Here is a 26,427-nt window from a genome sequence, read left to right on the forward strand (position 1 = left end):
CAACAGCAACCATGCATGAGGTGGATACATGCATACAGGTGCCTTTTTTATCAATGCGTTTGGGCTGGAAATAATATGGAGCTCTGCATAATTTGTGTGAAAAGTTCCTTCAAACAGATGTGATGAATGAATCCTTCATTTGCATGCTTTTTGTTCTATTTGAGCAATATACTCAGAAATACCGTTACTCGTACTCGACTACAGCTCCAGGCTGCCCTCCATTTAATTATCATGTAGTAAGCAGTCTTCAGGAACTTCTCTGCAGGAGCAGACGTTCAGACTCAGAGGCAGGTAGGTGAGCGTGAAGGGTGTTTGGGTGAGGTTGGAGTATTATGGGATGGCCTGCGCGAGGACTGCGGTGTGTTCACATCCCATAGCAGGTCACGTGTCGGTGCCACGAAGACAGCCAGTTCCGCCTCTCTGAGGAGTGCTCAGACAAACGCCGCCTACACCCGCAGGAGGCTCACAGGGAAGCACAGAGCCCCGCACAGACAGAGCCCCGCATTCGAACGTTTGCTGCTCCGCGTTGAGGATTTCTGCCCGCGTTTGCTCTGCTTACGGCGCATGCTCAGACCAACCGTTCGCGCTTTAGTGTTTTTGAGGAGCCCCGAGGTGAGTTTGGCCAGATCCGTGACGGGAGGCGGGCGAACCCGCGCGGGCCGTTGACGGCTTTTGTTTCTCGAGACAGTCACTCGCTCAGCTTGGGCTGACCTTCCCGGAGTGGGGGCCCTTTTAGCTAGCTTCAACCGTGGAAAAAAACTAAACAGAGGTCGACGAAAACCCGTAAACCATGACGTCAGCGGTCGCTTATTCCTACAAGTCAATATTTTATGACTTTACACGCGCGCGACAATTGTCAAGGAGGTGCCCCCAAGTCGCCGCGGCCCCGGACTGTCCGTTCCCCGTGTCCCTGAAGGCCACACGCGGCGTTTGCGGCCCGACTGACAGCCCCCGTCGGGCTGGAGCCCCCCACCCCCCACCCCAGAGTCAACAGAGGAGAAACCAGCGCGAGGCTGACTGATCAAAGTCCACAGGCTCAAGCCGCTGTAATCACGTTTCTCTGTTGATCTGGAGGTTCTGGTGATGGACGGAGACTGATTGAGTTAGAAATCTGTGTCCGGTTTTTGTCATCTGCTGGTGTTGGTTAATGATCCAACCTCTGATGTTCCCCTGTTGTGAGAAAATCTTTTAAACAAGCATAATTACCCAGACCGACTCATCTAAAGTTGACAGGACGTTGTGTTCTGTTTGTGTTTCTTTTCTTCAGACTTTCTACACTTTAGAAAGATGACTACTTCATGGAGCGACAGACTGCAGAACTACGCAGATTTGCCCGCCACCATGGACGGCCTGGCGATGAAGAAATACAGGAGGGAGCCCTACCACAGGTGAGAGGCCCCACTTGAAGATCTGATGATCCGCAGAGGAAGCATCACAGACTCCTCTCTCATCATCCTCCCACAACTGATTTAAACTCGGAAAACTATGGTAACATTGGATGCAAAACAGCATTTTGAAACAAGGAAAAAGGACTTCCAAAAGCTGGAGCCATCAAGTGCGTTTGTGAAAGAAGTGGCTCATGTTCTTTTAGAAAAATCCTCTTCAGAAATACAGAAGAGCTGTTTTTGGTTTCCTCAGCTGACGTTGTGGGCAGGAAAACGAAGCCTCTTCCTGTTCTTGTTACCCGCAAGAGCAGATACTGCTGGTGTTGTTAATGCGTCTTCGTGGACGGCCTGTGAAGGCAGGTGAAGTATGAGAAGCAGTGTGGGAAATAGGTTGGAATGGGGGGAGGACGGTTTCAGGTGTGATGTGTAACTAAAGAGCGTCGGCCAGAATGAAGGGAAAGGTGTAGAAGACGGTGCAGCCATGTTCCTCGGGCGAGTCAGAGCTGGAGGTAGCTGAGATGAAGATGGATAGGATCAAGAATGGATCCGTCAGAGGACCAGATCATGGTAGATGTTTCAGAGATAAATGCAGAGAAGCAGATTGAGATTGTTTGGACATGTTGAGAGGAGGAACTGTGATTATTATAGGAGATGGATGCAGAGGTTGGAGCTACCAGGTCAGAGGCCTAGAGAGAGAGAGAGAGATCTCTAAAGGGAGCCGGCGAAAGGAGGAGACAACCAAAGTTGGGTTTTGAATAAAAGGATTTGTGTTAAATTGGAAATTAAACCACACTTTGAGCTTGTGGTACTTTGTACATTAAGGATTATTTACTTTATTACAACATAATTATAATTTAATCAATTCAGAGGCAAAAAAAACTGTTGACACCCAACTGTTTTCTTCATCTGCCTCCTTTTCTGCATAAACCTTTGAAAGGAGTTGAAGTGGATAGCGGTTTTTTTCTGTCTCTTTGGGCTCCGGGTCTGTAGTGATGCTTCCCCTCCGAGTCTCTGGTGGTTGTTATGTGGGACACGTCGGAAATCACGAAGCAGACCAGCTCCTGTTGGATCGGATCCCACATTGGACTGCTTGGTTCTCGGCATGAACATTTGTGCAGAACTTCCCAGGCCTTCAGCCCACCAAGCTCCAGTTAAACACCACGTCTGATTCTATAGCCTTTTTAGTAACGTCTATAACCAAAACCCAGGACCCCCCCCACACATACACACATACACATAGGGAAAACAAGATTTTGTTTTTACAGTAATAAAGCTGATATCAGTGTTTATCTGCAGGGGGTAACATGCAGGGGCAGAGTCCACCCCTGCTATTGTTAATCTAGGGTCGCTAAGGAGTGGCATGTGTTGTGGTGCTGTTAACCCCCCCGGAAAGATCTTACCTTCCAAAGCTAATGATGCTCTAAAATAGAAAAGGAGTGAAATCTGCGGCTCAACGTGAGCCGGCTGGCTCCATCAGGCTGACGGGGAGCTTCTGCAGAACAGCTGCTTCTTCTTTCGCTGATGGACTTCAGTCTTCCTGAAACTTCTGAGGAGGCTAAGTTAAATGTCAGTAAGACTGTTTGATCTTTTTCAGGAAAATTCAGATATTTCAGTGTTTATTTGGGAGTGTAGTTTTTCTTCTAAAACGTATAAAAACTGAGATCAGTGTTGTAACGTTGTTGGATTGCAGCTTTAAGGCAGATTCCAGCCTGTTAGAGGTGAATATCAGCTTTTGGGACCGCCACCGCTGCTCGCGTTTCCACAGCGAGCTCTGCAGCTGTTGCTGCGGCGCGCCTCGCTCCACACCGCCTCGGATTGTTCTGGACCTCTTCGAGGGATCACAAACATCACACAACAACAGCCCCAACTGGCAACACACAACAACAGAGAAGGATGCGGAAAGGCCACAATCGTTTTTGCAACAAGTCAGAAAATGTCTGAATGGCAAGAAAGCCGGGGGGAGGGAGGGCGCTTTGTTTGTGGCCACGGCTCTTGGCTGCCGTGGGGGGAGCCCGTCAGAACAGTCCGACTCCAGCTTAATTTCACACAGAATGTTTTGCCGGTCGTGTCCTGGACTAAACTCCAAATGGGAACTGGTTCACTATGGATCTGCTGCCAGGTAGTGGAGGAGTTGTGAGAAGGACAGGACACTTTGGGGATCACCGGGTTCATCTCCAGGTTCTCCAGGCTCCACCTGAGTTCCAGTGTGCGGCTACAGGGAGACTGAAAGTTAGAAAGTTGTGGAGGAACACAGCTGTACTGTGGGGGCCACTGAAAAGTGTCTTCAGGCTTCTGTCCTCTCACGTTTGTAATGTTGGGTTTTTGTCCAGCGACCTCTCATTGGGCGTTGTCGTGTTTGGTGTAAGTGGAGTCAAGGAATGACTTTTGGCTGAACTTCAGTAGAAGATGGTGGAGTCCAGCTCTGCTCTGAGTCTGTGGTGGACTTGGGTGACCCGAGCCGCCTCAGGCAGCTTTGAGATGAAGAGGGGAAAAGTTCAAGTCATTAGCGCAAATATGCACGCGAAGTTTCTACTCTGTCCTCCTGACTGCTACTAATCGTGTTTACGTCTACCTAACCATTTCTTCAACTTGGTTTCTTTAGGATCTTCGTCAACAGAAGTCTGGCGATGGAGAAGATCAAGTGTTTCGGCTTTGACATGGATTACACCTTAGCAGGTAAGACCTGCACCTTTTTCTGAAACGATAAGAGAAGAAAAAAACCTTTTCTAGTTGGCTCCCTGTCAACAAGAGTTTTTATTTTTTTAATTTAAGTTTACTTTGTATCATTTTAAAACAAAATTACACATATTTGATGTACTTAAAATATTTTTGTTATCTAACATTTCTCTTTTTTTATTATAAAAGTTAATTTTTCATTTAAAACAACTGTTCAAATTTGAAAACTTATTTGACTTTTTACTCCAAACACAATTTGACTAAATTTTTTTACCAGTGAAAACTTTTACGTTCTCTTTGTTCCTTTTATACATAAATAATACCCATATTATAAACTATTTAAAAATAACAGGAGTAAAAAAAGTAAATATGGAACTTTGATCAAGTTAGAGTAACTCTTTTAAAAAGGCATTTATTTATGGTTTTATGTTTATAAAACATTAAACTAATGAGTCTTTGTCCTAAATGAGGTCCTCCAGTCCTTTTCTCTCTTCTGATTGGTCACTGAAGAGCAGTTTGCTGAAGACCTCAATCAATTTAGTCCTGGTTAGCTCCATGTGAGCAGAGCTTCATCTGCGCTTGACTCTGTGCTCCTGTTCCCGTTTCTTATCAGTGGAGTGCAAACTTACCCCGTGCTTCTTTGTTCAGGGACATGACTCCAGCATTTGCTCTCCACGGGTCTAAAAATAGAGGCCGCCCGGCTTTGGAAAGCAGGTCGCATTCGTTTTTTGAGTTTAGCAGTGGTGGCCCCCCTGGGAAGGGGCTTCGCTCACGGTCCCAATCCCTGCTCAGGAGCTGGAGATGTCACAGATGCTCAGCTGTTGACATGCTTCTCTTTATGCGAGCTCATAACCAAGTGTTAATGTTTGCGAGAAGCTTGGCTGTCGCGTATCTTTGGAGTGTTCTCATGATGGTGGTGGTGGTGGGGTGGGAGGGTTGTAAGTCTGAAAGAGGAGCTTTGGGGGGGGAAACCATCGTCTTTGAAGATTGCAGTTTTGTGTTTAGGGGCATAGACAGACAAAGAACAAAAGCAGTCTTTTTACTGGATGAAACCCATACCTGAAGAACTCCCCTGTGGAAATGTGTGGAGAACTGACTGGATATGTGAAGTAAGGAAGAGGCCATATTCCCTTTTTGCTCAAATCTGCCCGTACTTCTTCCCAAGGCGTGTTGGCCATCAGCCTTGAGCTGGAGACGCTCTGTTCCATCGGCCATAGATCCTGGCTGTTTTCAGCACGCAGCGCCACACCTGATGTCTGTCTGTCTGGATGGATGGGAGTCAGTCCTCTTAAAACAGAACATTTTGGAGTTTTTCTTTAAAAACTGGAGGCTTTTGTTCTCATTTTGTGCCAACTGCACCAATGGATTGATGTTCACCAGGGAGAAACGCAAACTTAAAGAAATATTGTATCCATGAGGTGTTGTTTTCACAAAACAAAAACAAAAACAACACATCTTTCAACACCACTTAAATGCAGAGTAACTTTCTGCACCTAAACAAATGTCAGTTTATTTGTTGTGTACACTTATACATAATACTAATTTAAAAACACTTAAAAGCTCAAAAGGTTGATTTTGCGTGGTATAGGCCATTTAAAAGGTTTATTGGGCTGTGTATGGCCCCCAGGTCTTAGATTGCCCACCCTTGAGAGAGATGATGGATCCACTTATTTTTAAATGTGCTGGATGAAATGGGAGCAAAGATGTTAAATCTAAAGAAAGTTTAGGCAAAGAAAAATAGAGGACTGGAGAAAACCTCATTTTGTAGTTTTAAGGCGTTTTCCTTCATTAAATTTGTCTCTGTTTTTCTCTAACTCTGTTACATAACGATGTTATGACAGCTTTTCTGCTCAATACTTAACTACAAATGTGGGCAAAACATTTTTTGAAAAGAAGACAAGTCCAGATCCTATGACTCATCTTCAACACAACGTCACCTGGATGCATGAGACTCTTCTCTGACAAGTGAGGTGTTGCAGGTTTACAGCACCTGCCTGAAGAGGAATCAAAGAGTTTTATCGTCAAAGTTCAGCTTTACTTTACTCTTTGCTTGTGTCTTCATAAACATAGACCTCTTTAAATAGATGAGTCTAAACTTGATGGTCACTTAGGACTGCGACAGACTGAGCATGGATAAGTCCGCCTTACAGGGAAGGAGATATGTGAACGAGCAAAAGTAAAAAGTAAAGCTCCTCCTGCATTTTCCATGAAATGTCCGTGACAGTTTGCTCTCCAGGAAGGGTGGCCTCTGTTCCACATTTCAGACGTCAGGTTTATTTTAGGCCAAGCTGTACTGCTGCTATAAATAAGGCCAGAACGAGGCTGACATGTATTTGTCTTTGTCTTTCCTCATCCCCTCTGGCTGCTCTGTAAGCTGGCTATGTCCTCACAGCAGACCGGTTTTGGTGGCCTTAGCCTGTGGCATCTCTGCTCACTCCGTCACTCACAGACGGAGGACGAAATAAATGTCACACACAGCTGCAGTTTCTCTGAAACAAGATGGCTGACCTGCAGTTCTTCAGGCTTCTTTCTAGACTGTTTGCTCCAATCTGAAGGCCGGCGCGTCAGCTAAACCACAGAAAACCCTGAAGCTTCAAGCTTGCTGCTTATGTGAGAAGAAAAGCTGTTAGCGCTCCACCTATCTTCTCCAGGAAGCATTTCTGACACAAACAAAAGCATTCAGGGTCGTACCAAATGATGCAGAAGGTTTGGCTTTAATCTTTCAGACCTTTAAGATCTCCATGAAAGATTCAGACTCAACCACAAACCATCCTGTTTGTTTCAGAAAAAGATGTCTTTAAGCTATGCTAAAGACTATTTCAGCTAGTCAGTGACAACAGATGAAACAAAAACTCTTTAGAGAACATGAAACTTCCACTGATAGTGCTTCAAACTAGGGTTGTTTCACTTCTATGTGTCCAAAACTTTAAAAAAAAATCTTTTACAATCAGCTAACCTGGACAACCACGTGTTTCCATGGCAACATGTGCTTTGCAGGCGCTGCGGCCTTTTTCTTCAAGCAGTCTTGCACTTTTCAATCTGTTAAAACATTTACTTTTTGCCTTCTTAGGTGAAGGCATTTTTTTGTTTTTACATTTTTCTGTAAAATCCACGTTAACAGTGTTTAAAACATTTAAACTTTAAGCTTTAAGACGGTAAAATGTTTTAAAGCTTTGTCCGAGTTTTTCATTCTTTTCTTAAACACTCCAATTCCCAGATGTTTGCAGCTGTGGCTGCTTTTTGATGAGCGTCGCTGCACAGAGTTACAAGTATAAAGCATTAGGGGTGTGTATTGGCAACAGTCTGGCGATACGTATCCCGATACGCGTCCCACGATACGATACCCAATATTGTACCGCAACAAATGTTCTTTTTTTTTTAGTCTAAGTTAGAAAAAAACTTTGTGAATTTCAAAACGTCTTTGATTGTTTATGTAATGATCGCAATGTTGAGCTCTGCAACTGTATCTCATATATAAGTTGCTTTTACCCAAGCAAATTCATAGTGCTTTTATTTTGGTAACTTAAATATATAAAGGGAACAGTCAACATTGTTTGATTTCCACAACAAAATATATTTCAGTATAAGAAAAATAATAGAATCAATAGACCTTAACCAATAAAGTTCTAAAAGTAGGATTGCTTAATGTAGCTTCTCCAGTATTTTTTAATGGTTTAGGAGCCTGAACGGTGCTTCAAAAATAAAGGGAAAAAAACAAAACACTAATTCTTTCCAGAAAGATTAAAGTGTGATGATGAGGCAGCATGACAGGGTGACAGAAAGTTGCTTTAATGTGGCTAAGATGCTTTGTTTACAGTCTGCACCACGGCTGCAGCCGGGCTTTCTCACATGCGAAAGTAAACATGTATTTCACCGTTCATCGCCACGATGATGGCCTTTTTTTAGAGCGTGGTACACACCACTCTCATCCATCGGGTCGCTGAACTAGAATCTATTGCTGTGAGGTTCTGCAGAACTTTGGCCCGCTTTGCCAAGAGCATTTTGGCGGAGTCTCCATCCATGAGCCCGCTGCACAGCTGCAGTTCTTCACTTGTTCTTATCTGAGCCCGCCCGCTACTAAGCACTGCAGTCCGCATTTTTATAAGATACTGGCAGCAACATGGCACATAGTTTCTTTCGTTACCCATCCTAAGTAAAACTAGTCGTGCTGGTTCACTGAGATCTTGTTGTTTTGTGCGGTGTAGAGCTCAAAGAGGCTCAGTGTGCTGTGCTGCCAACTAGCAGCCGGAAGTTTAAGTGGAAAACAAGAGTCATACTCTGAAGGATGCCCATAAATAATGAAAAGAACATCATCCTGACAGCATTTTGAATGGTCGCCACATGAACTATCGAGATATATCGCCGAAACGATTTTTTCCAACAGCCCTCTTTATAAAGCATCTTTGTCCTTCACTTTAAAATTCCCATTCCAATCATCTTTTGATCTGTTAAAAGAGTGTTCTCAGTGGTCTTTAATCAGGATTTTGCCGTTTTTAGCCAAAATCAAAAACCTGTCGTTTTCTAGAACATAGTTTATGCAGAGCGACAGGAGTTCGTTTGAAATTCGCCTCTGAGTTGTGGGCAGGACTGTTGGTGCAGAGGTTTTTCATGCTTTTGGCATGCTAATTGTAGTTTTTTACATGACAAAACTATTCTTTTTCAAATGGAATTTTTTTATCTGCTCCTGATTCACAACGATTTGAAAAAGAAAATACTCAGAAACACAGTTTTAATCTTAATGTTTTCATTAATATATGTCCCCCATCTTGGGCCAGGCGATATTTTACATCAAGATATAGTTTTTTTCATATCAGGCAATAACAATATATATCACAAAATAATCCAAATAACTATATTTGTCAAATTTGAGAAAGACAAATGTGTAATCATCAGGAGGATGTTTACATTTAAATATTTATTCCCTATAAGACTTTGAACATAACAGACGCACTGAAGGAACACGATTAAAGGAAAGTTTCAAAAAGGAACATAAATAAAACAGAATGCTAAACTGTTTGGTCAGTTGCATTTAAATAAAACAATTCTACAACTAAATTCTGATGTTTTCAAGTTTTACAGAACAAACATAAACTTGACAAACATTTTTGTTAACATCCTGTGAATAAGCTATGAACTACAAGCACATTTTCTGAATTTCTTGTGGTAGTTTAGACTGTTGCCGATATATCACAATATATTTTTTCATTGTTTTATTGCCTTATTTGCAGAATGTTTTCTTTTGAAGATATAGATACACAATAGGTTTATGCAAGGAACCCAAAAGATGACATCACAATTCTCACATACCTCACTGATATCGCATTTGACCCCATGACAATTTACAGAGCGTACTGAACGTCAAGAAGTACGTGTTAATATATGTATTTTCGACACATCCCTAGTATACATTTTATATTGCATGTCGCCAGCAAGCCTTAATTAAATGATTTCAAGTCCGTTTGATGGCGGTATTGCACATGGAAGGTTGTAAAATGCGAAATGGCGATTTCGGTGGGCAGAACACAACACACTTAACCACGTCCATGTTGAGACACGCCTCGGTCTGCACACTGCAGTCAGGGGCTTCTTGTTTTTTGGGCCATTGAGACCTATGGGATGCATGCTGGTCCACAAAGTGATGTACTTGTGCCAGTTTTATAAATAAAACGTGGTTATCCTGGTTCTGCAGTGGACCGAAAGCAGAAGCCAGGACTGTCCAGGTGACTAAAAAGCCATAAGAGGTCTTCAGGAACCAGGTGGATCCCTGACCTGGAAAGACTTTCTCATGAATTATAAGTGGGACTCTTGGCTCTGTGTTAAAGAAAACAGCCTGAAGAAAAAATTGTCCCAGTTTTCTAACAGATTGTGGCCTCAAAACCCCCTTTTCCCTCCTTCATGGCGGTGCTGACGTCCTGATCTTACTTTTTTTCCCCAGGAGTTTTTAAATCTGTGAAAAATGTCTGCGTTTGCACAGAAATGCTGACGTGTTTGTGGTCAGAGTCCCTGTTGGAGACACTTGGCTGTAATCATTTGTTAGAACAAGGGGGGTTGTTTACCTTGTGTGCGGGTGGTGTGCATTACATGCTGGCCTGAAGTGACCTGCAAACTGTGCAGAGACTGCTCAGCAACCAGAGGGACAACAGGTCTGACAGCAATCCTGTCAAACACATGAGATGCTGCGGTTCTGCTGGTTCTTGGTAGAGTATGTAGGGAATGAATCAGACAGCAGTGGGAGGGGCGGAAGGAGCTCAAGACTCCATCAAAACCACAAAAACAAGGACAGAAGCAGCGGCAGGCACCCTGCAGTGCCAACTCACTCATTCATGCTCTCTAACTCTGTTTAGAGAGGAGAAAGGGGTCGTCTCTGTTCTGAGAACTTTAAGGACCAGAACTTGCTCAGAAGATTGAAGCAACAGACAGTAATTCAAAGGTTTTAAAGGTGAACATGTGTTTTTCAGGTGCAACTGTAGGTCAGTGTCATAACAAACGTCTTATTTTAAAGAGCTGAAGGTCAAGTTCATCAAAGCTCACCTCCTCATCTTTCACATCCAGATGGTTTAGCGGGAAGAACTTTAAGGTTTAGGAAACTACTCCTTCACAAGATCTTTACAAGCTTGTCTCTTGTCTGACTTGTCAGTTTTCTTGTCTTTACCTTTTGGCTCCTTCCTGTTTTGGGGCACTACAGCAAATCGACCAGCATCATGTCCTTCTTCACTGTACATCCATGAACCTCCTCTTTGTTCTTCCTTTCTGTTCCCCTGGACTGTAGACCAGAAGAACTGAAAGTCCTCCACCTTCTTCTCCTCCGCTCCCTGAATCCTCACCGTTCCACTTCAAATAGTTTTTCCTGCCGCAGTCCCACCTCCACCTGAAACTCATCCCACCACTGCCTTACAGCTCTCATACATGTCCTGCACATCTCTGCCACTCCAGACTTCCTCGTTCAAACCACAGCTACTCTCTTGGTTTATTTGATATTTTCAAAATAAAAGCGGAACTGTGGACTTTACTGTTAGCTTAACAACTTCTTTTCTGCTTTAGTTGTAGTTTCAAATCGCTCTGTGTTTTTCTATCGATAATGGCAGCATCTTTAAACTCTGCAGATTGACCCCGCCCTCGACTGATCCAGCATCAATGCTATTGATAGGAGGGGGGGGGTCACATTGATTCCCATTGGACAGCATAAGTGCGAAGCAGCTTTTTTTATTGCATCACAGGTTTTCAAGACTATTACAAATGAACCTGTTAAAACGGTTTGGAGTGGGGGGTTAAACAATGTCCAATGTTGCTGTGGGCACAGGGGGACCACAACCCCCCCCCCCCACACACACACACCCACACACTTGCCTTTAAAAGAGTCCTCATCAGGCGTGTGCGTGAGTCTCATGCAGATACAGAGAAGGGAGGACCGATCCCTGCTTGGCCCCTCTAAGCTGAGGGTTTCTTTGTTCAACCCCCTCCCCAGAGCTCCTGTGACAAACGCTGCAGCAGCTCAACATTTTGCTGATTGACATAGTTTCCTGTTTGCACCCCCCCCCCCCCCCCCCACACACACACACACACACGAACACACACAGAAGTTCTCTCCATGCTTATATGTTTAATGTTTAGGGTCAGTTACTGCTTTAGCATCTGTGGGCTGTTGTTTCTGTTTTCTGAAGTGTGTGTTCACGGATGTCAGATCTGCTGCTGAAAACAGAGCCACTCTTCATTTTCCCGCCTGTCCTTGTAGACCTGAGCCCTGTGGCTCCAGGCCCGGGGTTGTGGGGGTGGGGGGCACTCTTTTGCTCAACAGTATTTGTGTTGCACAACCGCATGTTCAGCGTGGCTCGCGGACTCTGAGCAGGAGCAGCTGTGTGTGTGTGTGGGGGGGGGGGGGGGGGGCAGCCTGACGGTCACAGACTTAAGCATGTTCTTAAACATAAAGTCTCACCAAAATATTCAGTTCAGCCTGCATTTATTCATCTAATAGTTTCTCTTTCAATAGACAGCAGGTCAGTGCGAAAACAGCCCACAATAATTCATAACAAAAGTAGATTTATTAGAGTTTTAATTTTCGCTTATTTTATGAATGATTTCATATTTGGGTGGACTCATTTCTGATTTGTTAGATTTAGGTGATTCATAAATCAGCAGCTTGTTTTCCTTTATTTCAGTTCTGGTTTGTTCCATGAAGTGGGATTTGTGGTTTGGACAATCTGAATCGAATGTGTGTTTCTACTGAAGCTTGGGGGTCGTTTCTATGGTCCAGTAACATCCCGAGGCTTAATCATTATGAGATAAGGAGCTGCACCCTCTCGGATAACATTTCATAGGAGTGGAACTTAATACCCTGAGGACATCGGCTGCAGGTGCACCAATGAAACTGCAGATTTTCTGCAGCTTCGGTGTTGACCAGCACTGGTACCACCATCAGAATACCGAAGAACACCCTCCTCTTTATTACATCTGCTATGGAGGGACAGCCGTGGATTTTTTTGGAGAATGGACCAGGTTCCTTTTGTTTCTTAATGTTAGTTTTCATTTTCACAACAATCGTAATCTGTGGTGGTTTGAAAAAGAACATTTCTAAAGTTTGATAGCAGATAAAACTTCCACTGCGAGAACAAAAGTATCTTATCAAATATTTACATGAAAACATATTTCATAACCTTAGATTATTGCACTTTTGCAAAACTTCTGGTGAAATTCTTTTTCTTTCAGACTAACAAATGTTCTTCAGACTTTCCTTTTTGCAGTTCTATCGTTTTTCACTCCTGAAGCTCCATGAACTTTGTCCTGACGGGTCATGAGCTTCATTTAGAGTGTAGACAAACTGGTTCTATCAAATCTTTTCAGGAGGATTCTGTCAAAAGCTGGGTGTGGCCTAAACTTCCAGCCCTCCACCGCACGGTCAACAAAAACATCAGGATGTTTTCTGAGAAAATCCTCTGCAGTTTAGCTCTGCTCTGGCTTTGCTCTGAACTGTTACATGAGCTGTTGTGTGTTGTTTATTTCCAGTTTACAAGTCACCTGAGTATGAGTCTCTCGGCTTCGAGCTGACTGTGGAGCGGCTGGTCTCCATCGGTTACCCCCAGGAACTGCTCAGCTTCGTCTATGATCCGTCCTTTCCCACCAGGTCGGTCCATGCGTCTCTGCGCTGTCACGTTCTTCATTCTGTTCTTCACACACAACGACGCCTTTGTTCTCTGCTCATGTCAGGGGCTTGGTGTTTGACAACATGTACGGGAACTTGCTGAAGGTGGACGCTTACGGGAATATCCTGGTTTGTGTCCATGGATTTAACTTCCTCCGAGGGTGAGTCATTCTGTCCGATTCCTCCCGTATGTCTCCATGTGTTACTACCTCAACTGACTGTTCTTCTTTTTAGACCGGACATCCGTGAACGGTACCCGAACAAGTTCATCCAGAGGGACGACACCGAACGCTTCTACATCCTCAACACGCTCTTCAACCTGCCAGGTGAAGTCTAGAGCAGCAAGGAGGTGCTGACGGTGTGCAGGAGACGGACATCTGACCTTCTGTCTGTCTGTCTTCTTCAGAAACCTACCTGTTGGCCTGCCTCGTGGATTTCTTCACCAACTGTGACAGCTACACTAGGTGAGAAGCTTTTGTGCTGCACTCAGCAACAATTTTCTGAGCGCCGCATGATGACGCAAAGACAGCTGCAAGCCACACAGGTTCAAGACCAAAGCATGGGAGGGTCCAGCTGTCTGATCCGCTAATCTCAGCTAATTCCTTAAAGATGGTAATCCCATGGGACTTCAGTCTAAAACCCCCTCCTCTTCTCTGTTAAAACCACAGGATTCTTTAATCTGTTGCAGCAGATGTTACAAAGCATGGAACCTCATCAGATTGAGACAGCAATGAAAAACATCTTCTCTGAATAATCACAGATTAAAATCCTGAAATAACAAACCATAATCTCCTTACTTTTGCTGTAAAGGTGTTTAATAGCCTGTAATTTTTGAGAATGTGATCTGGAATGGCTGCATGTCCTTTGTCCTCTGAAACCTGGTTGTTGGTCTTTTAGGGGGAGAATGCTTTCCTGTTTGGCTGGGGACCCTCCAACAAGGGAAGGCTATCCCATTTAAAAGCAAACCAAAAAACTAATGTCAAGCTTTTGAGAAGCTGTGTAAAGATCAGGCCTGTCCGACGGCTTTGTACCTGTCTGTCTTTGCTCCCCTCCCCCAGCTGTGAAACCGGCTTCAAAAATGGCGACCTCTTCATGTCCTACAAGAGCATGTTCCAGGACGTCCGCGACGCCGTCGACTGGGTCCACTTCAAGGTAGAGTAGGAACGCTCAGAGCAGCTGTGAAGCTGACCTCTGATCAGGTTCATCACTTGGTTTCAAGATGGGTTTATTTTCCTTAATTTATTCTTTCTGCCAAAAACACAGCTTTTCTGTTACTTTATAATGTAAAAGTTAATAACTTTAGTTTAACCTTAGTACAGTTAAAGCATTTTTCTCACGTTGGAGGATATATATAAAGAAAATTAGGATTAAAACTGTGTCTTTGCGTATCTCTTTATTCAAATCTTGGGGAATTAGGAGTAGACAAGAAAATGCTGTTTGAAAAAGCTTGTAGTTGGTTCGTACAAACTACAGTTGACAGGCCACAAGCTCCCTGCTCCCCCCGCTAATGCAATTACTTGCAGATTAATAGATCCATAAACGACTTTGTTTTCCTCATCTGAGCTGGTATCTGGCTTAAAACTGTAAGACTAGATAGCTCCAATATTGCTCAGCATTTTTTTGTTAGGTTGGGGGAGTGAGAGGCTGCAAGGTAGCAGGAGATAATGTAAACAAATGGATGATGGGAAATAAGTGCAGGCTCACTTCCACACGGTCCACAACTCAGATGAACTCCTGCCGCTCTGCAGAAACTGTCCTAGGGAATGACTTAGGTTTTTTGGTTTAACCCAAAAACAGTACAATCATAATTAAAAAAGCACTGGGAATGCTTACAACAGATCAAAAGACGTTTGGTGTGGGACTTTAAACTGTTAAACTATGTAAACAAATGGGTGATTGTGGAAGAAAAAGATGGGGAAAAAATCCATACTTTTACACAAAAAGAATGGAGAGGATTGGAGCTGATGGAGGATTGCGTGCTGATGTTCAAGCATGTCGGGATTAACCTTTACTCCCACACTCAAAAACAACAAATTCCGCTCAGACAAACGGCCGGAGCTGGAGCTTCATTCAGACTTTTCACATCCCTAAATATCTCTTGAAGTTGAGTCATGGGTTTAACTTCAAGACATTTTAAGATCACCTGGTGAAATGAGAACCTTCACCGACATTCCCCATAGAACTCCTTTGGATTTTTAATGGAAGATGTCAAAGTTCCTGAAATCTGAGTCCTCTCACTGAAACCGCGGGACTGGATATTGGATCCAGCCACTAAATGGTTGGAAAAGCATAACTGTTCCTCTGCAGGAGCATTACATTTTTCCCAAAACTTTAATGTTTTTGATTATTTCTCTTTTTATCACGCTTCTTTTCTTTTTGCATTGTTTGCTAGTTGAGTTTTTGAACTCATCTGGATTGAGAGTGTGTTGCTGTGAAGACACATTTACAGACGTGTGCTCTGAACACACGTCTGTAAATGTGTTTGGGGCAGCATGCTCCTCTGCTGGAGCTGTCTTCAGTTATGCGGTTTCCTCTTGTGTTTCAGGGAACGCTGAAAGAGAAGACTGTGGAGAACATGGAGAAGTATGTGGTGAAAGATGTGAGTTTCCTCCCCCAGTCAGTTTGTGAAGGAGCTTCTGTATGAAGGGGCTCACAGCTTTTTCTTTTCCCATCAGGCCAAGCTGTCTCTTCTCCTCAGCAGAATGAACGAAGTCGCTAAGGTTTTCTTGGCGACCAACAGTGACTACAAATACACGGATGTGAGCATGGCGTTCAGAGATGCCTTTTCAGCTTGGTTTCTATGAAGGGCTTCACGTTTCCTGAGTCTTTGTTTTGTTTTCCTTCAGAAAATCATGACTTACCTGTTTGACTTCCCCCATGGCCCACAGGTGAGCTGAAGGGGCTTAAGCGTGCTGGCAGACGAGGGTTATGAGCATGTGCGTGTCTGACTGTCTGCTTCTGTTCATCTGCAGCCTGGCACCCCCCACCGGCCCTGGCAGTCTTACTTTGATCTGATCCTGGTGGACGCCAGGAAGCCGATGTTCTTTGGGGAGGGGACGGTGCTCCGCCAGGTGGACACGGTGAGCAGGCAGACGGAGAAAACCTTCCTGTTTTCTGAGACAGAAAGTTTGTGTTTGATCGATTTCTTCACCGTTTCAGACCACAGGTCGTCTAAAAATAGGAACCTACACTGGACCTCTGCAGCATGGGATAGTTTACTCTGGAGGTCAGACTGGATGTTGTCACTCCTGCGGCTGTTGGCAGCACAGCAAGTAAACGGTGTGTAAATACAGACTCTGTCACCACCAGGTTCCTCGGACACTGTGTGTGACTTGCTGGGGGCCAAAGGGAAGGACATAGTCTACATTGGGGACCACATCTTTGGAGACATCCTGAAGTCCAAGAAGCGTCAAGGCTGGAGAACGTTCCTAGTGATCCCTGAGCTGGCCCAGGAGCTGCATGTGTGGACCGACAAGAGCTGTGAGCACACACACTCACACACTGATGTGTCAGCGGTTGATCCGGTCGGGGTTGGGTCTGAAGAAAAAACCTGACCCGTTCGGGCAGATCTCCTCACGCCTCAACCTCCTGCCACTCCATGGTGTCAGGGACTCTCAGCAGGAACGTCTTAGATGGCGATGAGCTGAGGCTCTGTGTGTACCTCCGCCCCACCATCAGGTAGCAGAGTAAATCTGAGAACTTGGCCCCGCCTCTGCAGCCTCCCATAAAGGCACGCTCAGACAAGAACCGTGTTTTCTCCTCTAAAACACGTTGATCTCCTTGAAAGTAATCTCCTCAACTTTGACCTTTTTTCTCACAAACAACACGTTTGTCTGTGATGTGGCCACGCAGACACACCTGTCACCTTTGTCCAGCTGAGCTCACCCTCCTCTTGGCGTTCCTCCTTTGTGCTCTTTGCCACATTTTCTTGATTCAAAAGTCTAAACCTGTTTTCTGTCGATCTTTGCATTTTCAGGCTGGATTGTTTTTTTTGTCTGGTATCAGACTCTTTATTTTCTTTTGGGCACAGAAGTCATCATTGAGTTTGTCGTCTTTCCACCTTCAGATGCTAAATGCTCTTTCTTAACGGTAGTTTTGTGTTTTTCCCACAAGAGTCATTGGATTCTTCATAAAACACTCTAGAAGTCTTGATGTTCTTCTTTCTCTTTCTGGAAAAATTCAGTTTCCCATGATGCCGTTGAACAAAAAGACTCGTCGCCAAGAGGGGGTGAGACAAGCTGAGTGTTCATAAAAACAGGGAACAAATGGGCCAACAGCATCAGACGGAAAGATGTTTTCTACACACATTGATCCCTCCTGCTGTCTTCGTGCGAAACGTCTGTGGTGAATTCACACTTTTTTTAAAAAGTGAAACAAATCTGACGCCAAAAAAAAGAAGAAAAGAAGCTGAAAAAGGCTGAGGTTTTAGCAAAAAGACTCAATCATGTCAAACTCTGAGAATAGCTGAACAAAAATGAGGAAATGCAGACTCAGCATGAGTATAGGATAAAAACTCTGGCAATGCTGAAGAAGCTAAAGTTTCTTAATGCGGAAAAGGAAATTTAGAAGCGGAGATGTTTGATTAAACTTTCAAAAATGTAAAACGGTATTTACTAAGAAAGTTGTTCACAAACGAGCAGAAATCGAATATAACGTAATGTGAAGTAATGATCCATAGTCTTTAGCCCAAAGTCTGGGGTTGTTGGAAAAAAAGAATGTTAAACAGTGACAAACACCCTAAACAATGTCCTAGAAGAGCCTGGATCAATTAGAACTATGTTCCATTTATGATAACACCTTTTAAAAAGGAAATATTTATGTCAAAAACCAAACCTGCTAAGATTTATGGAGATTATTTGGCTCAAGCTCTTTTTTAACAGAACATAAAGGTGAGAAATAGTACAAGCAGTGTTTTGGTTCCACAAGCACAGAACAGGCGGAGGAAAAGGAACCAGATGCTTACGAGAGCGAAAGCAGAACAGAAAAACCTCGAGTCAGCAGCACAGCCAGACCGATCCTCGGGTCAAAGTCAAACAAACGGAGAGAAAGGGAACGCCCTCAAAAGCTGGAGCTCACAGCTCCGTTCAGACGCCCACACCTGAGAGAAACAGCTGATGTGAGTCATGTGACCCGTCTGACAGTCCAAACAGTACCCCTCACTGCCCTGGTTCTGCCTGGAACCTGAAGGTCCCCGGCCCCCCAAGGGAGGGGTCAAATGCAGAGAACACATTTTGCACAGCCAGGTGTTACGACCATTGACTGTATAAGAGAGAACTGGACGGATCGAGTGTAACGTCACCCTTAGATCATGCCTTAGCTCCAGCAAAATGAAGCTAATTCAGCCGTAATCTTTCTGCCATGCGGACACCGCCATGTTGGAGCCAGACCACAGTGATTGGTCCGAGTCGGTCTGAGTCAACGTTTCTATGTCAACTACTGTCGCCAGTCATGAGTGAGCTTGTTAGAAGTCCACACCCCTTCCACTGACAGCAGCTCAAGGAAGTGTCAATCAAGTCTTTGAGGTGTGGCCAGTGGGAACCACATGTTTTTACTGAGGCATCTAAACTGACCAATCAGTTATGAACTAAAAGTTATTACTATGATAAAGAAAAATGTGAAAAACAATTAGGATTAGCAAGAAGATGTGAAGAACGTAGCAGAGTTATTTTGAGCAATAGAATGACTGAGTAGCAGCTGTTTATTTCTCAATAGAAGTTAATGGGATTTTGGCTTCTTGGAGCCAGTGGGTACTTCCTGTTTTGAACGTGAGGGAGGAGGGAGCGTTCAGTCCAGGTCTCTATATACAGTCAGTGGTTTTGACTGATGGGACTTTAGCCTCAGAAGAGCAGCATCAGCGTGACATCGGTATCACAGATGCAGATGTGACAGATGTGGATCTTTTGTGTTTTGCAGCTTTATTTGAGGAGCTGCAAGGCCTGGACGTTTTCCTGGCAGAACTCTACAAGTAAGAACACCCCTCCCACAAACACCTCCACCCCTAAAGCCTCCAGCTCTGCTGCACTTTGCTGGCTGCACATATCAAAGGCATGTGAGCACATACCTTCATGAAGAGGGTCAGAAGGGTAAAGGCTGCAGCTCCTGCAGGAAACAGAAGCTCCCCTGCTGTATTTATGTTCTGGCATGAGCTGAACATGTGTGACATTCTGCCTTTCAGCAGGATAGTATTTCATTCCGTCCTCTCAGGTTGACAAAGCGTCTTTCTCCTTGTCTGTCTGCAGGCATCTGGACAGCAGCAGCAACGAGAGACCAGACATCAGCACCATTCAGAGGAGAGTGAAGGTATGAAGGGCTCATTTCTGAAGAAAACCCCACAATGATCTCAATTCATAGAAAAGAAACACCTTCAGACGGAGAGCTTCATGTGAAGGAGTCATGTTAGGACAGATCTGGAGGAGGTTTCACGCGTGTCTGCACTCCTTTAGATGACTCATGTTTGATTCTGACACAAACGGGTGCCGCTGTCTCAGCAAGAGCAGCACAGGGGCGGTCGCAATGCATTGTGGGATTTGTAGTAGACTGACTTTGATAATCAACAGACATTCAGCTCAGCTTTGGGGGGATAAATGTGATCCCAGAGAGAATCAGTGAGGAGGCACAGGCACACTCCCCACCTTCCTCAATGACCAAGGGTTCCTCCTCTTCCTCATAGTTGTTGTCTTCCCCTCCCCTCAGAAAGTCACTCATGACATGGACATGTGCTACGGCATGATGGGAAGCCTTTTCCGCAGCGGCTCTCGACAAACACTGTTCGCCTCCCAGGTGATGCGTTACGCCGACCTGTACGCCGCCTCCTTCATCAACCTGCTGTATTACCCCTTCAGCTACCTGTTTAGAGCCGCGCACGTGCTGGTGAGTGTCTGCAAATCCCTCTGTTTGTTTATTAAGGTTGCTCTGTCCTTCACTGCCAAACCTTTTAACTAGTATTTCACCACCAACGCTTTCCAACATGAGCGACTTCTTCAGCTGTTGACGTCTTCTTTGGGTTTAGGACTCTCAATGATAATAATCAGATGCAGATGCTGCAGAGGCCCCTCTGTGGTTGAAGACCCACCGAACATGTGACCATCTCTTTGTTTCAATGCTCCGAAAGACCAAAGTCTAGATATGCTTTTATTTTGAGCTTGAGTTTATAGCTGTGTTTATCTTTGACCTAAATCCATTCATCAAGGTCAACAAGCAGAACCCCGTCTGGTTGTGGTGTGCAGCGGCGTGCCGAAGCCCCTCCCACCCTTGTTTTCTATTTGTATTTTAGGATTCAGACGTCATTGTAGCCTTTCAGCTTTTCTGCTGCTAACAAAAAAACATTAAAAGCTCTAAATTGAATTTTTGTTTCAAAATGGCTCAAAGTGTCACAAAAAAATCAAACTTTCTTCCTAGTGGTTTTAGATAGGTTTGACCTTTGAGAAGTCGACCAAAGGAGAAACGAACTTTCACGTTAAAAATAAAAACATTTCCATTAAAAGTCTGTTTAAGCTAAGAACACGAAGGTAGACGGAACTTTTACCTTAAATCAGAGTAGAACCAGGAAAACCTGAGTTCCAAATGAAACACAGAGGTCAGAGGAGGACGCCTGCAGGCAAAACAAAGGGATTGTTTAACGTTTGTAAGAAAGTGAGAACAAATAAACTGGATGAGATTAACAATATTGCCAGTATCGTCATTGAATTTTATTCCTTTCCCCCCGTTTGCTGCAGATGCCACATGAGTCAACGGTGGAGCACGCGCATGTGGACATAGACATAGAGTCTCCACTCGCCACACGAAACCGCACCCACTGCAGCGACTGCAAGGAGCTGGAGAGCAAACGCCACCAGCTGACCCGCTCCTTCAGCGAGATCAAGCCCCCCAACCTGTTCCCCCAGACGCCCCAGGAGATCACCCACTGCCACGATGAGGATGATGACGAGGAGGAGGAAGAAGAAGAGGAGGAGTAATAGAAGAGATTTGCAGAAATGTGCTCTCTGCTCCTGACGCCTCCTGTTTGCCAGCAGAGATTCTGTCTTGAACTAACGAGCTGCACGTGAGCAAACATCCAACACTAAGCGAGGCGTCGGCCTGCAGTGCCGCATCCAAACAACTGTTTACACTTCAGTCCAGCTCATCTTTACTGTAATTCTAACTTTAAGCAGGATAAATCTAAGAAACCCCTACAGCCTGAGCTGCGAGTCTCCAATGGAGTAAAGCAGAGCGTCATCTTCTAAATGTTTGTCTCTCATCTTCTCATGTTGATCTGCATCTGCCAAAGTGGCCTGACTGAGACTTCAGTATCCTGAGAGTAACAAACCATCTGCTGTGAAACAACCGAGCTGCTCAACCAACCTTCTGCTGGATGCGCATGGTCAAGATTTCTGTCTGCACAGAGTGTCTGCAAGAGAACAGCAAATACTGTCTGCGCATGGATGGCACCTGCTGTCTTTGCAGGCTGCCTGCCCAAAGAGATCCTCTGCTGTACAGCATTCTCAGTCTGCGCCTGAAGAGCAAATGCTGCTTTAGAGAGGACATCTTCTTTAGCACATGCTGTCTGCGCAGGAACAGTGTTAGCTGTCTGTAGTATTTTTTAAGAAAACAAAAAGAGGAAAGCCTTTGCTCGGTTTTGTCGCCACAAACAATCAAACTGCTTTTTTTCCTTCAATGAAGCTTATTCTTTTTCTCTGGAGATGTTTTGTTAGTCATAATGGGCGCTGCAGCACAGAACAGATGTTTGTGTGAGTGGATGTTTGCCAGGTGCATGATGGGAACATGAAAGTGTTAAAAAGTGAAGAGTTTTGGCGTGTTCCGGATTTCTGTGTGCCTCTTTAGTCTGTGATGGACCTTTTCGTGTCCCTGAAGATGCTCCTCAACAGAAATGACAGCAGTTTGGATATCATGAGGGAAACAGGGATTTTATTAGAAAGTGGATTACTTCACAATTATTACTTATTCCTAAATTTGAACCTTTTCTTTTATGTTGAAAAAGTGCTGGTCCTTCTTCTAACACTCCTCTGCATCGCAGCGCCCTCTTTCTGTTCCACACTCGTGTTCATATCCAAGGATATCCAAACTTTTCAGACTTTCCGATTCAGTTTTTCATTTCTAAATAACTTAGTAAAAAATAGAGCTTTAAGATCATTTTAGAAAGCAGCTGTCTTTGTGATTTCTTTTCTGTTTTCTGTTTTGGGCTAAAGGATAGGTGGGAAACACCAATCAGCATCCTTTCTGTCGTTGTCCTGCCATCGGAGCAGCTCAGGGTTCTGCACAGAGCGGGCACTTTAGTCCCGACCAGCGTCAGTCCTGTAAATGTTTGGGCCTCAAAGGGAAAACTGCTCCTGCACACATGGGTTTGGTTTGGTGAGGAGTAGATCGGTGAAGCGGAGCCTTTATGAGTTTATGGTTAAAAGAACAATTGTGTGTTTTAATGAAAGAACCACAGTTTTAGTATCACAGAGGATGTGCATCAAATCCATTCTGCTATATCACATTTATTCTCCTCTTTTCCATCATTTAAAAACACGTTCTGTCTGTTTGTTTTTTTAATTTGTCACTGTAGTTTACACCAGAAACTGCATATTTGTACAAAAAAAAAGGTTTGAAGTGAAGAAAGTGTGAAATCAAGCATCATCCATATTTCAGCTCCACCAGGTTCTTGTTTTTCTAAGCTTGTTTTTTTAAAACGGTTTGCTTAACAAGCTGTAAATAGACTTTTTCCTCTTTCAAAGTCACATTCATGTTTTTTTTACTACATCTTCGACTGTAACTCCATTTCTCCTGAAAAAAGGCTTTTAGACGGTTTTCCTTCGTCCTGACGCCAAGAATTCCTGTGTGCACGTGAACAGGCACAGCCTGTTGTTTTCTAATCTGAAGTGATTTTTGTTTCCATGCAAACTCTTTTCCTGGATGATGTTTTGTTTGTTTCCAGAAACGACCTTTCAGACTGTACAACGAGTTAGGAATCTAAATCTAGAATAAATGTAGTTTGTTATAAATTGCTGCCAAATATTTTTGAAACTACACAAAAGCAAAGACCGCCTCTGGTTGCTGCACGGACGCCTTCACAGCATCAGTCACATCCTCCTGTCAGGCTGCATCCAAAAAACACTGAATCTGCATGAAGGTCTTGCGAGGCTAAGCAGAAATATTCACATATCACGGCGAGATTTACCAAACCTTTCATGAGCAGATCTTTTGTTTAGGCCTCTTGACAAAATGTTAAGATTAAGAAGTAGAACTGTTTATTGACATTGTTTTTACAACAATGAAACTAGCAGAATTTGGTCATTCTTCAATGCAATAATTGTAAATTATCGCATTGAAGAATCTTCAAATCAAAGTGTCATCCAAGCACATCTTCATTGGACCCAGAACTCCCGCCAAGCAGCTTCTGCAGGGGTGGGGTCAAATTTACCACAATCCTGAAAAGCTGGAAGGAAGAAGGTCCATACGTCCACCAAATCACAGTGAGGACACTTAGACAGCTGCTGGTCACCCAGGATCCACCAAACCGTTTGATTAATCAGGTAAATATCTGAACCAAAAAAAAAGTTTTTTGCCCAGAGCTTCTTGAAGTGGGCAAATACAAAATCAGAATGCTACTTTCTTTAAATGACAATACAAAAATTAAAATAATAAAAGCTTCTTCTTGTTGACAAAGTAGCTCTTTGATGCGCAGAAGAAAGCCTGCAAACAAAAACAGTAAAACTGTGAAAGTGAGCAAGAGAAACTGGTCTTCATCACCTGAAGATCCTGAAGTACATTTTCGTACCTCTGGATGAGGTGAGGTTATTACAACTGAAATGGGAAGAACAAATGTTCCAAAGACTGAGTCATGACTTTGGAAAATTTGCAGTTTTTCCATGCAAAAATAAAACCAAAACACGTGTAGTTTCAGCAAATAAATCTGCCAGTAAATCAAATTAAAAATGTGCTTTATTTGACAAGAATGAAGAACTTCAACAGGATCTTTAATTTCTTTTTTTTTTCCTTTTTTCTTGTTTATTTTTTGAAGTGTAGGTATATTTTTGCTGCATTTTTAATCTTTAAATTCAAATTATTTATTTTCTAAAGCACCTCTAAAGCACCTTGTATGAAACAAGAACAGCTCAAGGTGTTGGACATAAAAACCAACGAGAATGCAAAAACACCAATTCCCACGCATGGTGTAAAATAATAGAATGAGCCCTGCATAACAAAATACACAAACAACCACAAACCATATGGCAAATGGCGTATATTTGCTTAGCTTTCTACCTCCTCGAAGGCCCGAAGCGCTTTACAGTCACAAACCAATTCACACACACATTCACAAAGTGGTGGCAGGTCCACTACTGCCGAACACTGGTGCCAACCTTCCACCAGAGGGGGGGTGAGGTTCAGTGTCTTGCCCAAGGACACTTCAACACATGGGCGGGCCAGGCAGGAATCAGAGGTCGACCACCCTACCGCTGCACCACAGCCAACCCGTAGAGATGAAAAGAGAGATGACTATACAAAGCTAAAGAAGAGAGAACCCAGAAGGCGCCGTCCGCCTTTTCCTCCTGTTGGCTGGAGTGTCAGCATCTAAGCAGCACAAACACAACTCCCCCCAGCACCTCCCGCCCCACTGTCCCCCAACCCCCAGGTCCAATGCGCCCAACGTGGGCACACTAGGCCAGGCAGCTCGGAGGACCCCGAACAAGAGATGCCAGAGGACAAGCAGGGCCAACACTCTGGGAGCCCGAAACCAGCCAAGGGTGAGAAGACACTCCTAAAATGTAGAAGTAATAAATATAACAGATAAAGTATAAAAACAGCTAAAATATTAAGATATAAATGTAAATAAGTTGATGCATAAAAAGTGCATTAAAACGAGAGAGAGAAAAAAGAAAGTCTAAAACACCTAGAATATAAATTAGAAGAAGTTAAGATGTAAAAAAAAAACTAGAACTCACTAACCAGAGGTGTTTCATTATGAGTAGCCCGGGGGGGTGGGGGGGGTCACAGCTCGTAATTGAAAAAAGCAAGTCAGAGATATGGCGGTGGGAGTGTGATGCTGTGGGACTGTTTTGGTTCTTCTCAAGAAACTTTGTATTGAAGTGTGTTAACGCAAGTGTGTGCGTGTGTGTGTGTGGGGGGGGGGGGGGGGGGGGGGCATCCTATCATATCCTATCCTGTCCTGCCACAGCTGGATCATCATGTAGAAAAGTCTGGGATCTCTTGAGCATCTTAAATAGATGAACATGTTTGTTGTTGAGATTAAACTGCAGCTCGGTGACTCATTGACTTGGTGCTTCCAGCTAATGAGACAATGAGACATTTGCTTCCCATTTTTGTCCAATAACAGAAAAAGAAAACAGGAGAAGTGAACGTTCTGCTGTGTCTTTCCATATCAATCAAAGACGTTGGGCGTTTACATTGGACTCTGTGATCTAAGCAAACAATGACACAGCCGTGGAGAGACAGCGACCACCAGTGGATGCATCCTGCAGCTGTATGGGAAAGAAGACTTTTGCAGCCTCAGATGAATGAAAAACATTCTTGATTTGACCTAATGAAGGCAGACGCTGTTAGGATTATTTTTTGCTTTTATGAGGCAAAATTAAAAGGGAGCAAAAAAATTCAGAGAAAGTCCAGAAGCCATTTTTTCTTTTACTTAAGGAAAACTTGTCTCTCGGCCTCCAGTGTGGCTCCACTGGTTTGTGAATGTGTCTGAATGTCCCGGTGATGGTCAGAAATAAGCGTGTACTGACAGCCATGCCTCTGTCATGACAGCTGTGGCTATATCTGTAGCTTACCACCACCAAGTATGAATGAGGAGTGAATGAATAATGGACAGACATTGTAAGCGCTTTGAGCGTCTACAGAATTCCAATCCGTTATTATTAGCCCTTGTGCTATCCTATGACCCCACCCTTACATTGACGTGTTCTCCCTACCATGACAAAGGTGGATAAAGGTGAAGAGGATTTCATTTAATCCATGGACACCAGTGAAGATCACAAATCATTGAAGAAAAAAGGTTTAGCGCACTGTCTAGTGGGGTAAACTCCCAATATTAAAGTGCCTAGGATAGCACAAGGGTTAATAGAGACAAAATCTGCAGAAAACTGTTTTTTTTTCTCAGTCATTACATGCAATGTCCTGAGAGAAGCTCACCACTGACAGATTGTTTTCTTCTGTCAGTCAATCATGTTTATTTTAAAGAAATAAAGAAATGTAAGTGAACACCTCTTAACCTGCATGCAGAAAACACTACTG

The 26,427-nt window shown here is 43.8% G+C and overlaps 1 protein-coding gene and 1 long non-coding RNA gene across 4 annotated transcripts; both read left to right on the plus strand.

Moving 5' to 3' along the window:
- Window positions 1-383: 383 nt before the first annotated feature.
- On the plus strand, window positions 384-23,180 carry nt5c2 (5'-nucleotidase, cytosolic II). Of its 3 annotated transcripts, none has more exons than XM_004066187.3 (18): window positions 384-612; window positions 1,268-1,388; window positions 3,988-4,061; window positions 13,062-13,179; window positions 13,263-13,358; window positions 13,432-13,523; window positions 13,604-13,661; window positions 14,256-14,349; window positions 15,743-15,796; window positions 15,873-15,956; window positions 16,044-16,085; window positions 16,170-16,277; window positions 16,357-16,423; window positions 16,507-16,677; window positions 19,111-19,162; window positions 19,437-19,497; window positions 19,891-20,067; window positions 20,913-23,180. In XM_004066187.3, the coding sequence occupies exons 2-18, from the start codon at window positions 1,288-1,290 to the stop codon at window positions 21,150-21,152; spliced, it is 1,689 nt and encodes a 562-aa protein (XP_004066235.1). In that variant the 5' UTR covers window positions 384-612; window positions 1,268-1,287; the 3' UTR covers window positions 21,153-23,180. The 3 variants fall into 3 exon arrangements, with proteins under 3 accessions (XP_004066235.1, XP_011477802.1, XP_020561195.1); XM_011479500.3 differs by lacking the exon at window positions 384-612 and adding an exon at window positions 650-1,175; XM_020705536.2 differs by lacking the exons at window positions 384-612; window positions 1,268-1,388 and adding an exon at window positions 2,933-2,951.
- LOC105354772 lies at window positions 16,684-18,170 on the plus strand. The gene is made up of 2 exons (XR_909329.2): window positions 16,684-17,286; window positions 17,381-18,170. It is a non-coding gene; the product is annotated as an uncharacterized LOC105354772 (long non-coding RNA).
- Window positions 23,181-26,427: the final 3,247 nt, after the last annotated feature.

The sequence above is a fragment of the Oryzias latipes genome, chromosome 1 (assembly GCF_002234675.1).
Source record: "Oryzias latipes chromosome 1, ASM223467v1".
NCBI classification, from domain to species: domain Eukaryota; kingdom Metazoa; phylum Chordata; class Actinopteri; order Beloniformes; family Adrianichthyidae; genus Oryzias; species Oryzias latipes.